The sequence below is a fragment of the Mangifera indica genome, chromosome 4, assembly GCF_011075055.1.
Source record: "Mangifera indica cultivar Alphonso chromosome 4, CATAS_Mindica_2.1, whole genome shotgun sequence".
In the NCBI taxonomy this organism is placed as follows: Eukaryota; Viridiplantae; Streptophyta; class Magnoliopsida; order Sapindales; family Anacardiaceae; genus Mangifera; species Mangifera indica.
Genome location: NC_058140.1, coordinates 12,346,496 through 12,362,149, shown reverse-complemented (window position 1 = coordinate 12,362,149; position 15,654 = coordinate 12,346,496). Strand labels below are relative to the sequence as shown.

The 15,654-nt window shown below is 34.9% G+C and overlaps 4 protein-coding genes across 4 annotated transcripts; all 4 read right to left on the bottom strand.

Moving 5' to 3' along the window:
* Positions 1-1,465: 1,465 nt before the first annotated feature.
* Positions 1,466-2,550, bottom strand: LOC123214136 (2-hydroxyisoflavanone dehydratase-like). Its single transcript, XM_044633874.1, has one exon. The coding sequence runs from the start codon at positions 2,421-2,423 to the stop codon at positions 1,518-1,520; it is 906 nt and encodes a 301-aa protein (XP_044489809.1). The 5' UTR covers positions 2,424-2,550; the 3' UTR covers positions 1,466-1,517.
* Positions 2,551-2,941: 391 nt separating this feature from the next.
* LOC123214137 (probable carboxylesterase 2) lies at positions 2,942-4,033 on the bottom strand. Its single transcript, XM_044633875.1, has one exon. The coding sequence runs from the start codon at positions 3,937-3,939 to the stop codon at positions 3,040-3,042; it is 900 nt and encodes a 299-aa protein (XP_044489810.1). The 5' UTR covers positions 3,940-4,033; the 3' UTR covers positions 2,942-3,039.
* Positions 4,034-7,741: 3,708 nt separating this feature from the next.
* On the bottom strand, positions 7,742-8,868 carry LOC123212976 (probable carboxylesterase 4, mitochondrial). The gene has a single exon (XM_044632256.1). It carries the CDS (start codon positions 8,794-8,796, stop codon positions 7,885-7,887), a length of 912 nt encoding a protein of 303 aa, XP_044488191.1. The 5' UTR covers positions 8,797-8,868; the 3' UTR covers positions 7,742-7,884.
* A 697-nt stretch (positions 8,869-9,565) lies between these two features.
* Positions 9,566-10,810, bottom strand: LOC123213089 (probable carboxylesterase 4, mitochondrial). Its single transcript, XM_044632448.1, has one exon. The coding sequence runs from the start codon at positions 10,583-10,585 to the stop codon at positions 9,659-9,661; it is 927 nt and encodes a 308-aa protein (XP_044488383.1). The 5' UTR covers positions 10,586-10,810; the 3' UTR covers positions 9,566-9,658.
* Between the last annotated feature and the right edge of the window lie 4,844 nt (positions 10,811-15,654).

Here is a 15,654-nt window from a genome sequence, read left to right as displayed (position 1 = left end):
GAATTAGAATGTTATTTAGAGAAGCAACTTTTACCTAGGAGTTCAGACTTTGATATATTGATTTGGTGAAAGTTAAATAGGCCTAAATATCCAACCTTGTAGAGAATTGCTCGAGATATTCTTGCTATTCTAGTCTCTACTATTACTTCTAAGTCTGTTTTTAGTATTGTTGGAAATGTAGTAAGTTCACATTGCAATAGACTTCATTAAGGTATATTGAACGCATTGATGTGTTCTCAAAATTGGTTATGGGTTGACCTAAAAGGTAACAAAATTAATTTTTATCTACTTTAATATAAAGTTAATAATTATTAAATTTTGTTAGCCGTTAATTTTTTTTTATTTTCTTGAAAGGTGAAAAATCTTGTTCAACAATCTACGATGATAATGATTCAGAAAATAGTAAGTATTTTTCATTAATCTCTCAAATCAAATCAAATAATTAATTTTATTTTCAAGTGTAATATGAAACATTAGTTTTTAAACTATTGTAAGAATTTATTATCTATTTTTTTGCATGTGTGGTAGTTGATAATTGATGACATGGACTTGAGTTTCATCGTCCAACCTTGATATTTGGTATGTAAGTGGATTTCAATTTTTCAATATATTTTAATTATTTTTATATTTTTAATTACAAATTCACTGATATTTTTATATAACCTACTTTAAAATTAATTTTGCTTTTGAAATTGATTATTGCAAGTTAGTTTTTAAAATGTTGCTTTGTATCAATATGAAGAATTAAAGAAGATATCAATATAAAGAGCTACTAATGAAGAGATTGATTATTGCATATTGTCAAATTTTATGAAAATTTTGTATTTGAACTAAAGTAACAAACTTTTGTAGCAAATGATATTTTGGGAAAATATGATTTATTTTATCTATTAAAAAACAGAAAAGAATTAAAATTTATATTTGCAAGTACAAAGAGGGGGTTTTTACTCATTGGGATTGAGAGATGATTTTTCTCTATGGGGAAGGGGAGGAGATTTTTCCCGCAGGGACATGGAGGGGATATGGACAGAATTTTTCCCTATAGGGACAGGGAGGGGAGAGAATGGGAAAGAGATTTTTTTTTGGCAGAAAGGGGATAAAAATTTTTTGTTATCCCCATAACAGAGACAGATTAAGAACAAAAATTGATATCTCCTATGAAGATGAGAACAGGGATTAATATCCCCTAAAGGGATAATAACAAAGATTGATATCCCCTTTCTATCCCAGATTGATATCCCCTACCCATCCTTCCCTGTTACCATCCCCAGTGTCATGCAACTTCTCATGTAATGTAATTGATTTGACTTAATTGATAGGAAGTATTTTGAATAAATGTTTTAATTGTTAAACTTATTTCATTATTCCTTCTAATTAGTTTTATCTCTTATAATTGTCTGCTTAAATATTTTTTTCATCAAAAAAATTTACACGCCTAACTTCAGAGCTGAATCATTAAGTTCCATTGAAACAAAAAAAAAGTCGCATTTTATTTAAATTTATTACAATAACGAGATCTAAGCTTGATTGATAAATGAAACAAACTTGTTGGTTAACTCCATAGCTTTTTCGTATTTGGGATCGTGCAAATGGAAGCAATGTTCTTCCCCATGATTTTCAACCAACTCAACTTTCCCTCCCCATCCGCTTTTCTTCAATTCTTCATAGTATTCTTTTCCCGGAGTATACAAATGATCTTTCTCAGCCACAAATATCAGTACTCTTTCACACCCAAGCTTACCCAGATCCTCCGCCGGCGGTTTCAGCCGAGGATCCTGCAACCCACCGTTGGTTGGATTCATAAACAACCACGTTTCATCATCTTCCGTCCCACCAAAATACGGATGAACTAAAATCACACCATCTACTTTCACACCCGGTAACCCAATTGACCCGACCCGGAACGCCAAAGTATGCGAGATATTCCCTCCTGCACTGTCTCCTCCGATATGAAGTTTGCTGAAATCGGCATGATGGTTCAACCAAGGCTCAGGTCCATTTCCACTGACGTGCGACGCCACCCACTGGAGTGCGGCCCATGAGTCATCGTAACAAGCGGGAATAGGTCGGGTCGGGAAGAGTCCGTACTCGACGGAGACGACTATGACGCCTGCTTGTGCTGAAACGGTGCTACAGAAGTTGTGGTATAGTGGAGAAAAGGGAGAGAGTATGCAGAAGCCACCGCCGTGGATGTAGAGTAAGAGAGGAAACTTGTGCGTGGGGCTTGTGAGTTTAGGAATGAAAATACGGGCGGATACGGGAGGGTCGGAGGAGATGGTAACGTCTTTGGAACGGACTCCGGTAATGGGGTCATCGCAGGGTGGGATCTTGTCCCAGTGTGGACGGAACAACTCGATGCGTCCGTCGTTGTAAACTCGGAAGAAGCGAAGCTCTTTGGCAACTTGGGAGTCGATTGATGACATTGAAGAAGAGAATTGGTAGATCGGAATGAAGATGAGATTAAGATAGTGAAAATTTTCAGGTGATTGATATTAGTTATGGTGATGATGCGAATCCATATAGAGCCCTACAATTTGTTGTTTCCATGATCACCTAACATTCCACACTTCAACTGTAAGTCCTTAATTTTAAAAGGAGCAAACAAAAAAGAACCTTTTTTATGGGCCATCCATGCCTTCCTGCTTTCGCCTCTGTTGTAAGCAGAAAGAGATAATACTATTGAATTCTAAAATTATGGTAAAATTTTATTAGTAATTTTACCATGCAAGGGAGAGACTTTCAAACTTAAATTATGTTTCATCTAACCTACAGTGAAAAGTAGTTATTCTGCATACCTAAAAATATTAGATTTTTCCTTTAGTAAACTCAGACTCCCATCCTTGTTGATTGTACATTAAACTAAGAGAATAATTATTAGATTCATAATTAGTATATCAAATAAATGAATGATATTATCACATCTTAACCGTATCAATGAAAATATCATAATATAGATATTGCATTATCATTAAGAGGATTCATTGAAAACGAGTACAATCGTGGATTAATAGAAGTCATAAACTAAAACCCAAAAAAGCACTACTGATTGATGAAGTGAATCATTTTCTGAAGCAAAGGTTCAGCCTTCTCGCTGTCGGGGTTGAACAAATGAAAGCAATGGCCTTCCCCGTCAGTCTCAAATAGCTCAACTTTGCCAGCCCGCTGCAAAGTCTCAAAATACGCCACGCCTCTATTTCTCAGCCAATCTTTCTCCGCCACGCAAACCAGCATTCTTTCACCCACGATGCTCTTCAAGTTCGGATCCACTGCTGGGTTCAATTTCGGCTCATCGTCACATCCGCTGCTCGTCGGGCACATAAACTTGTACATTAAATCGGGCTCTTTACCCCCAAAGAACGGGTGTACGATCAGCAAACCTTCGACTTTTAAGCCCGCCAACCGGGTAACGCCCGCTTGGACTGCCACATAATGGGCAATATTGGCTCCGGCGCTCTCGCCTGTGAGAAAGACCCGCTGGAGATCCGCATGATCGTTAATCCATGGTTCGGGTCCACGGCCATCAGAGTGGGTTGCAACCCATTGCAGCGCGGTCCATGAATCTATATAAGCAGTTGGCAGAGGGTGTTCAGGGGCTAAACTGTAATCGATTGAAATGGCAATGATTTTGGCTCTGGAGACAATCGAAGTGAGAAATTTCTTTGTTCTAGTCCCAAAGGCCGATCCAAGGCAGAAGCCTCCTCCGTGATAGTGAATAAGAAGCGGCAGCTTTTGATGCGGGCCGTCGATCTTGGGGATGAAAATGCGGGCCTTAAGACCCGATTCTTGCACAACGACGACGTCTTTTGTCTGGACTCCTGTAATTGGGTCATCGCCAGCCTTAGCAGTTTCCCAGATTTCGTATCTCTCTACGCGGCCTTCTTTGTAAACTTTGAAGAAGGGAGGAAAATTATGGGTGATTTCCTTTGAGCTTGATTCCATCTCTGAGTTTTTTGAAAACTTGAATTGGATTGTTTACAAGCAAGAGCCTGATATATTGAACCAAAAAGTTGCTCAAAATTAATTTTTTGCCGGTGGAGTTGTTGATTATAGTTATTAGGGAATTTAATTATATCGGTCAAACTAACATATATTAATTAGCCGATATTTTAGCAATTACAGGAATTTAGTAAAAAGGATTAATACTCATTGTTCCCCATCTATTCTTAGGGCAATTATTATTATGAAAATTAATTAAATTATATATCATATTATATATTAAAAATATATTTTTTATATTATATATTAAATATTATATTGTATAATATAATTTTTAAAAAATAAAATAATAAAAAAATTAATTAATATATCATCATTTTAAAAAATATTATAAATACTTAAAAATTAAAATTTTTTATATATACTTATATTATATAATCATTTTTTTTAAAGTATATCAATTTATATCAATAATATATATTATATCATATAATACATCTACTGTATTGTATTAATTCGATACACTTCATAATATATATCATTTTTTACTTGTATCGTATCATATCATAAAATACATATCATATGTTATAGGATACTAATAACTAATGATCCTAGCCTATTCATCTCATTTCTATCAAGATTTTCAGTGACTTTTCATTTGAAAAACATGAAATTCGATAACAATTTTATAATTCTAAGTAATTTACTTTGTTTTTCCATTATTTCTACTGTTTTTTTTTTTAAATAATTGTTGTGAGATTGAATTAAAATTTGTGCGAAATGTGAAATAATTATGGATAGGCACAAGTATGTTTTTGCCTCTAATTTAATTAAGTCTAATTTTGAAGCAATATTTTTATTTTAATGTGAGATTAAGTAAAGATTTGTCTAAACTAAAAAATTTAGGCGTTGCATAGTCATACTAGAGGGTGATTGTTTGTTTAGCAAGTGTCAAGTGGACGATTCAGATAACACACACATTATAAGAGGAATAAGTGGCAAACCATTGTTCCATCAAGATGAACATCTATTTTAACAATTATCTAATTGAAATTCTATTTAAGGAATCACAACCCCACAATTTGGCCTTACTCACGTATGCAAAATATTCACTAAAAATTGTTTCTTATCGCATTTTGATCAATTTCTAGTTGTTAGAGAAGGGAGATTGTTACAAGAAAAATGAAATCAGCATCAAATTCAATGGCAAAGCGACCAAATAAGTAGGAGAATTCTTGTTGTTTGGTGTTTGGTTTACTGATACAATGAAATTATACGTTATTGTGATTATTAGAATGAATATTGTGCATAAATTATGAATTTGTGAGATAATCGTAGTTAAATGAATGATTGGTATAATGAGTCCAAGTTATCTAGAATTTTGTATGCATACATTTCGGTATTTGGTGATGAATGTTTTAAATTATGAATAAGTATGAAATATGAATTTATGTGATAAAAATGGTTGTATCTTGAGATGTATTTTGGATCGTAATGCATTTTGGGAGTTAAGAAATGTAATGGATATGCTAGAATTAAGGATTGCAATGGATATAGCCATATTTCATCTGTATATATGCAATAGAATGATTGTTCTAAAGAAGAAATGATTGTTCTTTAGCAAATTAGAGTTTTCGCATCATGATAGATATAATGAAATTATTGTTCCTACAACATATACAATGGAATGATAGTTCCAAGGATACCCATCACAAGAATAAGTATGAGTATTTCTACAATATAAACTAGATCGCAATGAACACTTATTATGAAATATAGTATGATCATTCATATAGAAAAAGATAAAAATACATTAAATAAATAGATTATGAGAGAGAATAAGGGAACGTTCAAAGTAAATGAGATTGAACGTTAATTTCCAAAGTCGTAAACCATTGTCCTTAAGTTAACTACATGAATAATTGTTTTGCAATAGAAAATTATATTGATTTGATATGATTTTAATTATAATTGTACTAATAGATGCGATTCTCAACCTTCTTAGTAATGAATGTTGATAATTATTAATTTTTAAATTTATTAAGGGTAATGAGAGAAAAAATGAAAAAAATGAAATATTCAAGGTTAGAGTATAATATGTTTATACTATTATAAATATAAGTGATATTGATCATATTATAATATTTAGAAGAAAAAATACAATACTCTCACTCTCTTATGATTAAAAACTAATTGTTGACTTTGATCAACAAGCGTGAAAATGATATTTCTGAACTTTTTAGGGTGGGATATCGTCTTATCAAACCTTTAGTGGGATATTTCCAATTGGCCTTAAAAAGAAGAAAACACTCTCAATTGAGTGTAAAGGGCCCTTCTAAGCTTTACACATAAATTTCACAAGTTAGAAGAAGTAACAATTACTCATGTCTTAATTGAATCAACTAGTCTTTTCATCAAGGGCCCAACGTTCACATCTTCGGGATTGTAGAGATATAAGCAATGACTTTCCCCAAGAGTCTCATATAAGCAATGATCTTTCCCAAAGAGCCTCATAAAATTCTCAAGACCTCGTAATAATAACACACACCTCTATTTTTCAGGCTATCTTTCTCTGCCCCCCACACCAAAACCTTGCAACAATTCATGTTATTCAAATTTAGATCCACTTCCGGATTTAGTATCAGGTCTTTGTCAAACCCGGTGCTCTTTGGACACATAGAGGTGTGTGTAGCTTTACACATAAATTTCACAAGCTAGAAGAAGTAACAATTACTCATGTCTTAATTGAATCAACTAGCCTTTTCATCAGGGGCCCAACGTTCACATCTTTGGGATTGTAGAGATATAAGCAATGACTTTCCCCAAGAGTCTCATATAAGCAATGATCTTTCCCAAAGAGCCTCATAAAATTCTCAAGACCTTGTAATAATAACACACACCTCTATTTTTTAGGCCATCTTTCTCTGCCCCCCACACCAAAACCTTGCAACAATTCGTGTTATTCAAATTTGGATCCACTTCCGGATTTAGTATCGGGTCTTTGTCAAACCCGGTGCTCTTTGGACAAATACAATTCATCGGGCTCTTTGCCCCCAAAGCATAGGTACACAATGTTCAAACCCGCTAACCCGTTTGAGCTAGCTTGGGCTGCTACACAATGGGCTATATTAGCTCCGACACTCTCACCCGATAAAAAAAACCCACCTGAAATCTACATGTTGGTGGAGCCACGTTTCGGGCCCTTGCATGTTTGCTTGAGAAGCAATCCATTGTAGCCCCACGCATGAGCCTTGGTTTTGGTAAAGGGTACTTAAAGAGCCAATTGGCTTCAACCACCGATGATATGAGAAAAACTCGCATTTAATTTGGGTAATATTTTATTACCAAAATAGAAAGATTATCTTGAAGATGATTATTTAGAATATTACTGAGTATAAATAATTACTTCGTTTGATAAAATTTGATAAAAATAGATGGTATAAATAATTATTTTGTTTGATTAAAGTTAATAAAAGAATAATGGTAAATTATTTTACTTAAATGCCCTTGAATATAATTATTTTTAAATATTTATATATTATTTGTTATATTAATTAAAAATAAATTTATTTTTATCTTAAAAAATTAATAAATAATAATATAATTATAATAAAATCAATATTACCTTTTAATACCTTAAGTAAATGTGGCAACCAAATTATTATCTATATTATTTGTCACATTATTATAGATCATAGAAAATTATCATAATTTTTTATTACTGATAAACTAAATAAGATAATATAAATAATAAAATATAGATTACTAAGATAATATTTAAAATCTCATAACCAAACGCCTTGAATGGCAAATGCAAAGCTGAATAATATTTATTTTACAAAAATTAAATTGGGTACAAGACATTATTATTTATTGTTACAACACTCGAATAATATTTAGGGGACGGGACAACATATATATTTCCTCAACAAGAACATTATGGAGTGTTCAATATTGAGTGATGAAATCAACCATTTTCTTCATCAGGGCCCTGGCCTTCTCACTGTTGAGATTAAACAAATGAAAGCAATGATCTTCCCCTAAAGTCTCGTATAATTCGACTTTCCCAGGCCACTCACTGTTGACTAAACTCTCGTAGTAGCCCACACCTAAATTTCTAAGCCTATCTTTCTCTGCAACAAACACCAGCACTTTATCACACCCCATACTCTTCAAATTCGGATCCACGCTCGGGTTCAATTTCGGGTCATCGTCACATCCGCTACTTGTTGGACAGATATACTTGTACATTTCATCAACTTCTTTGCCTACAAAGAATGGATGCACTATTAGGGCCCCGATAACTTTAGAACCAACCAATCCAGTAGTGCCAGCTCGGATTGCCACGTGATGGGCTATATTAGCTCCGGCGCTCTCACCTGCCAAGAAAACTTGTCCAAGATCCGCATATTCGTTAAGCCATGGCTCGGGACCTAGCCCAAGGGAGTGGCTAGCAACCCACTGTAGTCCCTCCCATGAGTCATTATAGGCAATTGGAAGAAGGTTTTCTGGGCCCAGCCGGTAGTCAATGGATATGGCTATAATCTCAACTTGAGAGACCAAAAACTTGAGAAAGTTGTTTGCTGGTGTGTCAAAGGCTGATCCAATGGAAAAGCCACCACCGTGGAAGTGGACCACAACTGGAAGCTTTTTATTTGGGCCGTCCAATTTTGTGATGAAAAGCCGGACTTTTACGCCGGTTTCTGGCGAAATCACGACGTCTTTGGTTTGGATTCCGGTTGTTGGATCGAGACCCGTTGGAACATAGTCTGCAATTATGTATCTCTCTATGGTGCCATCTTTGTAAACTTTGAAGAAAGGTGGGAAATCATGGATTATTTCTTTAGAGCTTGAAATCATTGCAAAATTTCAGAGAGAAACTAGGAAGAGTTTTTGAGTTTATAAATTTGTTTTGGTCAATAAGGCTTAAAACAAAGATAAGAATTATTATCTAGAAGTCATAAAGGGTCAATCTACTTTGCTTGTAGGAATGGTAGATGAATTATTGACATAACTTTACGTATATTCTGGCACGAGTTATGGCAAGCTAATACAATAAGAAATTGAAAAGTGGATAAGAAACATGATATTGGCACCTTCTAGTTAGAGATGGCAATGCCGTCACAAATTTGGGTTTTTAGCCGCCTCTCCCTGAAAGGGGGAGGGGATTCTGATAAAAACAGTCGGAACATGGATTAATGTAACCCGGTTTGTCCCTCTCTGATTTTTCCATTCTCTTACAAATTCGTTAAACCTTTACATTTTGAATACTCTTACCAATTTTGAATTATTATAAATATATCATAAAACTAAAATAAATATTCTATTTTTTTTTAAATGGGAACAGGATGAAAAAGTATAGAAAATTTTATCTGTGAGAATGGGTAGGGGAAGAGGAGAGATTTTTCCTACTAAAAGGAGATGGGGAATTTTGTCATTTTCATATTGGGGATGGGGCAAAAACTGGAAAAAGTTTTCTTTACTGAAACGAGATAGGGATTAAGGTATTCGTCCCCTATTCGTCTCATTGCCATGTTGAATTATAAATCCATTAATATAGATAATTTTTTGAAGTCTCCATAAATTATATAGGGAATTTTACTTCTAAAAATCAAGACTCTTGGATCAATTTTCTTTAAATTACAATATATTTTTGCATTATTTTTCACCAGATCACACGACACAAGCATACAACATCTGAAAAAAAAACACCCAACTTAACCTATTCTTGAGTTATGAAGTCAACCATTTTCTTCAACAATGGTGCAGCCTTCTCAGTGTGGGTATTGAACATATGAAAGCAGTGTTCTCCATCTAAAGTTTCATAAAATTCAACTTTCCCACCCCACTCACTTTTTGCCAAAGTCTCATAGTAAGCCTCACCTCTGTTTCTAAGCCAATCTTTCTCAGCCACACACACCAACACCCTATCACAACCCATGTTCTTCAGATTCGGATCCACTCCCGGGTTCAATTTCGGGTCATCGTCACGCCCACTGCTAGTCGGACACAAGTACTTGTACATCTTATCAACTTCTTTACCTCCGAAGAATGGGTGCACAATAAGCACCCCATTTATTTTCAACCCATCCAACCCAATAGTGCCAGCTTGAACCGCCACGTAATGCGCTATATTGGCTCCGGCGCTCTCACCCACCAAGAAAACGCGCCCAAGATCCGCATATTCGTTCAACCATGGTTCGGGTCCAGATCCTTCAGAGTGCGATGCAATCCACTGCAGCGTGGCCAATGAGTCATCATATGCAATTGGTAAAGGGTGCTCAGGGGCGAGCCTATAGTCGATAGAAATAGCTATGACATTGGCATGGGTTACTAGATAAGTGAGAAAATTTTGAGAGACTGAATCAAACGGCGACCCCAGGCAGAAGCCACCACCGTGGTAATGGACCAAAACTGGAAATCTTTCACCAGGGCCATCGATTTTGGGAAGAAATATTCTGGCCTTGACGCCAGTTTCCGACGAGACGACAACATCTTTGGACTGGATTCCTGGCACTGGCTCTAGACCCGCAGGAACATGCTTGGGGGCACCGTCCAGGATCGTGTAACGCTCTACTCGGCCATCTTTGTAAACTTTGAAAAATGGAGGAAAATCATGGGAAATCTCAGAGTTGCTGCTTGAATCCATTATTGGTGGATGAAAATGAGAGAGACAAGGAGATATCCAGATTTTATGGCATTGATATAGAAAAATAAAAGTGGGTGAATTATTGGTCGCTTTATGTCGTTTAAGCTGTTTTTCCTACCAGAGGAAGGTGAAAGCCAAAAGTCATACAAAGACAACAGAATAGTAGGTGAGCTTAGCTACTTTCGTCATTTGCTTAGAAGTCTGTTACACTGCATGAAAATTGATTATTATTGTTATAAAATAATGTAATTTATTGAATTAATAGAAGGAAAGCTTCTGAAATTATAGTAAGAAGCAAAATGAAGAAGGAAGAAGAAAGAAGAAAGAAGAAAGCTTTTTATGTGAAGAAAGGTGTGTCGATTACATGAAGAGGGGGGTTTTTATAGGAGAATTGCCGCCCCTCCAGTCAGCAAAAACGGTTTCCTTCTAAGTCAAGTTTCCAATACCATTAATGTTTTCATACTCCTTTAGCCAAAATTTCTTCTCCTGCGTCAGCCTCTCCAATAAATGTTTTCCCACCCATTTTCTTGACTTTATTGGTGGAAAGCCATTGCATCTGTAACATTCCCCCTTGGATTTTCATCACTTACAGATAATTATATTAACCTTATTAAGGAAAAACCCAGTGGGATAAAAACCAAAGCAAAGGAACATAATTATTAAATGCCCTGTAAGTTGGCGTTGGACGTGCTTAAACTACCTCATTAAAAACCTTACTAAGAAAACCCAGTGGGACAAAACCTAGTGAAGGGAAAAAGAGTACAGTGCACCTTTTGTCCAGTATTGGATAAACTTCAAAATTTTGCCTGATGAATGCTCCCCCTGATGAACGCTCCCTCTCTTTGTAGTAGGATTAACTTGGTTGCTTGTTGAGCCGCCGCATACCGATGTTATACACTAACTTCTCAAATGTTGATGTCGGTAGTGTCTTAGTGAACAAATCTGCAAGATTCTCACTGGATCTTATTTGCTTGACATCAATCTTTTTACTCTGCTGGAGCTCATGAGTGCAAAAGAACTTCGGTGAGATATGTTTGATTCTGTCTCTTTTGATATATCCACCTCTAATTTGAGCAATACATGTTGCATTGTCTTCATATAATATGGAAAGAGTGTTTGTTATAGAAGGAAGACTGCATGCATTCTGAATATGATGGATGACAGACCGTAATCATATACATTCACGACTGGCTTCATGGAGAGCTAAAATTTCTGAATGATTTGAAGAAGTTGCAACTAAGGTCTGCTTGGTGGAGCGTCATGATATAACTATGTCATTATAAGTGAAAACATATCATGTTTGTGAACAGGCCTTATGGGGGTCAGAAAGATAACCAGCATCTGTATATCCAACAAAACTAGGATTTTTAGGGGATTTGACAGAATAGAATAATCTCAAATCTCTAGCTCCACATAGATAACGGAGTATATGTTTGATTCCGTTCCAGTGACGATGGGTTGGTGCAGAGCTAAATCGGGCTAATAAATTAACTGCAAAGGATATATCTAGTCTCGTGCATTGGGCTAAATATAATAAGGCTCCAATGACATTAAGATATGGTACTTCAGGACCAAGTATCTTTTCATCTTTTTCTTTAGGACGAAATGGGTACTTTTTTGGATCAAGAGACCGAACAACCATTGGGGTGCTCAAAGAATAAACTTTATCCATATTAAAACGTTTTAATAATTTTTCAATATACGTTGATTGATAGATAAGTATTCCATTTGAATTGTGCTCGATCTGCAGGCTGAGACAGTATTTTGTTTTCCCCAAATCTTTTATTTCAAATTCTTTTTTCAGATATTCAACAGTTTTTGAGAGCTCTTCAGGAGTCCCAATTAAATTTATGTCATCAACATAAACTGTTATAATAGCAAATCCCGATTCTGACCTTTTGATAAAGACACATAGACATATAGGGTCATTTATATAGCCCTCTTTTTTCAAATATTCACTGAGGCGATTGTACCACATACGTTCGGATTATTTTAATCCATACAATGATCGTTGTAATTTAATTGAGTACATGCCTCTTGAATTGACCCTTTTTGCTTCAGGCAATTTGTATCCTTCAGGGAGTTTCATGTAAATTTTAGTGTCCAAATTTTCATATAAATAAGCAGTAACTATGTCTATTAGACGCATATCCAGTCCTTCAGAGACTGTTAAACTGATTAAATATCTGAATGTGATTATATCCATTACAGGTGCATATGTTTCATCAAAGTCTATACCAGGCCTTCGGGAAAAGCCTTGGGCTACAAGTCTGACTTTATATCTAGTAATTTCATTTTTCTCATTTCTTTTTCTCACAAATACCCATTTATATCCAATGGGTTGTACGTCTTGAGGTGTTGGAACTACAGGCCCAAACATTTGACGTTTTGCTAGAGAAGCTAATTCTGTTTGAATTGCTTCTTCCCATTTAGGCCAATCATGTCTTTGTTTGCACTCAACCATAGTACGTGGCTCAAAATCATCATCATTCAGAATTTCAGTAGTTATTGCAAATGAGAATATATCATCAACTATAATTGTTTCACGATTCTACATTTCTTGTGTATGAACATAATTTAAAGATATTTCAATATTCTCATTTTCCTGTTCTTCAGGATTTTGTACCACTTTAGAGGTTTGTGTCACTTCAGGGGCTTGAGTCTCTTCAGCGACCATAACCTCTTCTGAAGGAATATTTGTTTGATTATTTGTCTTTCTTTTTCGAGGAACAATGTCCTTTGATCCAATAGGTCTATCACGCTTCTAGCGTGAGATAGATAGATCAGTCACGACTCGAATGGACTGTTCAGCAGTCACATTGATTCTTGTCGGTGCATTAGCAGCTGAAACATGTGATCTTATCACTTTTGTCGTATCTACAAATACATCAGATATTTGGTTGGCAATAATTTGTAATCGCACTATCCTTTGCACTTCAGTTTCACTTTGGGATGTGCGAGGATCTAAATGAGACATGGTAGGTACATACCAAGTAAGTTCATGCCTAACTTCAAGAGACATTTTCTTTTCCCCTCAAGATGGAAAAGTTATCTCATCAAAGTGACAATCTATAAATTGTGCAGTAAAAAGATCACATGTTAATGGTTCCAGGTACTTGATAATAGATGGTGAATTATATCCAACATATATTTTCAAACAACATTGGGGTCCTATTTTTGTGCGTTGAGGGGACGCAATAGGGATATATACAACACTATCAAATATTCTCAAATGTGATACATCAGGTTGGTAACCAAGGACCAATTGTAGGGAAAAATATTGATGATAAGAAGAAGGTCGCAAGCGAATTAATGCTGCAGCATGTAATATAGCATGTCCCCATATAGAAGTAGGTAATTGGCTTTTCAGTAATAAAGTTCGTGCAATTACCTGGAGTCGTTTGATAAGAGACTTAGCTAATCCATTCTGTGTGTGGACATGTGGGACTGGATGTTCAACCTCAATCCCTATTGACATGCAATAATCATCAAATGTTTTGGATGTAAATTCACCAGCATTATCTAGCTGTATTGACTTGACTGAATAATCTGCTAAATGTGCCTTTAATTTGATAATTTGTGCTAATAGTTTAGCAAATGCAACATTTTAACTAGGCAATAAACAAACATGAGACCATCATGCAGATGCATCAATTAAGACCATAAAATAACGAAATGGCCCACTTGGTGGATGAATGGGTCCATATATATCTCCTTGAATCCTTTGTAGGAATGATGGGAATTCACCTCTAATTTTAGAGGGAGATTGTCTTATTACTAATTTGCCTTGAGAACAGGCGGTGCAAAATTGTTCATTGGATACTAAAATTTTATGATTCTGTAATGTATGTCCATGTGAATTTTCAATAATTCTACGCATCATTGTAGATCCTGGGTGGCCTAAACGATCATGTCAAAGCATAAATGCTTTTGGATCAACGAACTTCTGGTTCGATACTACGTAGATTTCAATTGTCTTTATGATTGTATAATACAAACCAGATGATAAAACAGGTAATTTTTCTAGTATAAGCCTTCTTCCAGAGGCATTACTAGTTATACAGATGAATTTTGCACCATTTTCACTCATGGTTTCAAGATGATAATCATTTTTTCTTATATATTTAAAACTCAGTAGATTTCTTCTGGATCTACTTGAATATAGTGCATCATTGATGCTTAATTTGGTCCCATTGTTTAACATAATTGTGGCTCTTTCGGAGCCTTCTATCAGATCAATTGATCCTGATATAGTAGTTATTTTAGCTTCAATTAATGCTAAAGATAAGAAAATTTTCTTTTCCTTGAGAATTGTGTGCGTTGTTGCACTGTCCACCAAACACATGTCTCCCACATCAGCTTTTGAAGTCAACGCTTCAATTTTGGAGTACATTTCCTTTCATTTAAATTACGTTAGTTATAACGTACACAAACTATTGAAAGGAAGAGAACATGACAATAAAATATAAAATAATATGTATGATTCCAAAATAAATATATATGATGGATTTAATTATAAAAATTTTAGGCATTTCATACTCATAACTTCTGGTAGTTACGTTCACTTCAAGGAACGATGTATAATGAGAAAATAGTAATTCAGAATTTTTTTTCTGATATTGCTACTATAGGAGTAAAAATAAAATGTGAGAAATATTTTATTTTCCACATTCAAGAAAAGATTCTGAATATTACAAAGTTATACTAAATATAGAGTCATTGGGAGTATTGAATCTGATGTTCAAATCTATTTTTTAAATTTCTCCACAAATTTAATGGATTTATTATTATATCCATATTTCGGCTTGCAATCCTTTAGGGATATGATGCCGAAAAATAATAGTCTTGTATTTGTCCTTCTGGGACATTATATTTAGTTAGTTTTTCAAGGCTCACAAATTCTAGGTGGTGACTCATGTAAAAAGCCCATTTAATATTATCCATCCAATTTTAGGAACTTCAGATTCAATTATTGTCATATTTACAAAACATCTGGTTTTGTATACAATATATATGAGTTAATCTTTGAAACTTCAGGTTCAAATATTATCTCATATGTACAAAACAGC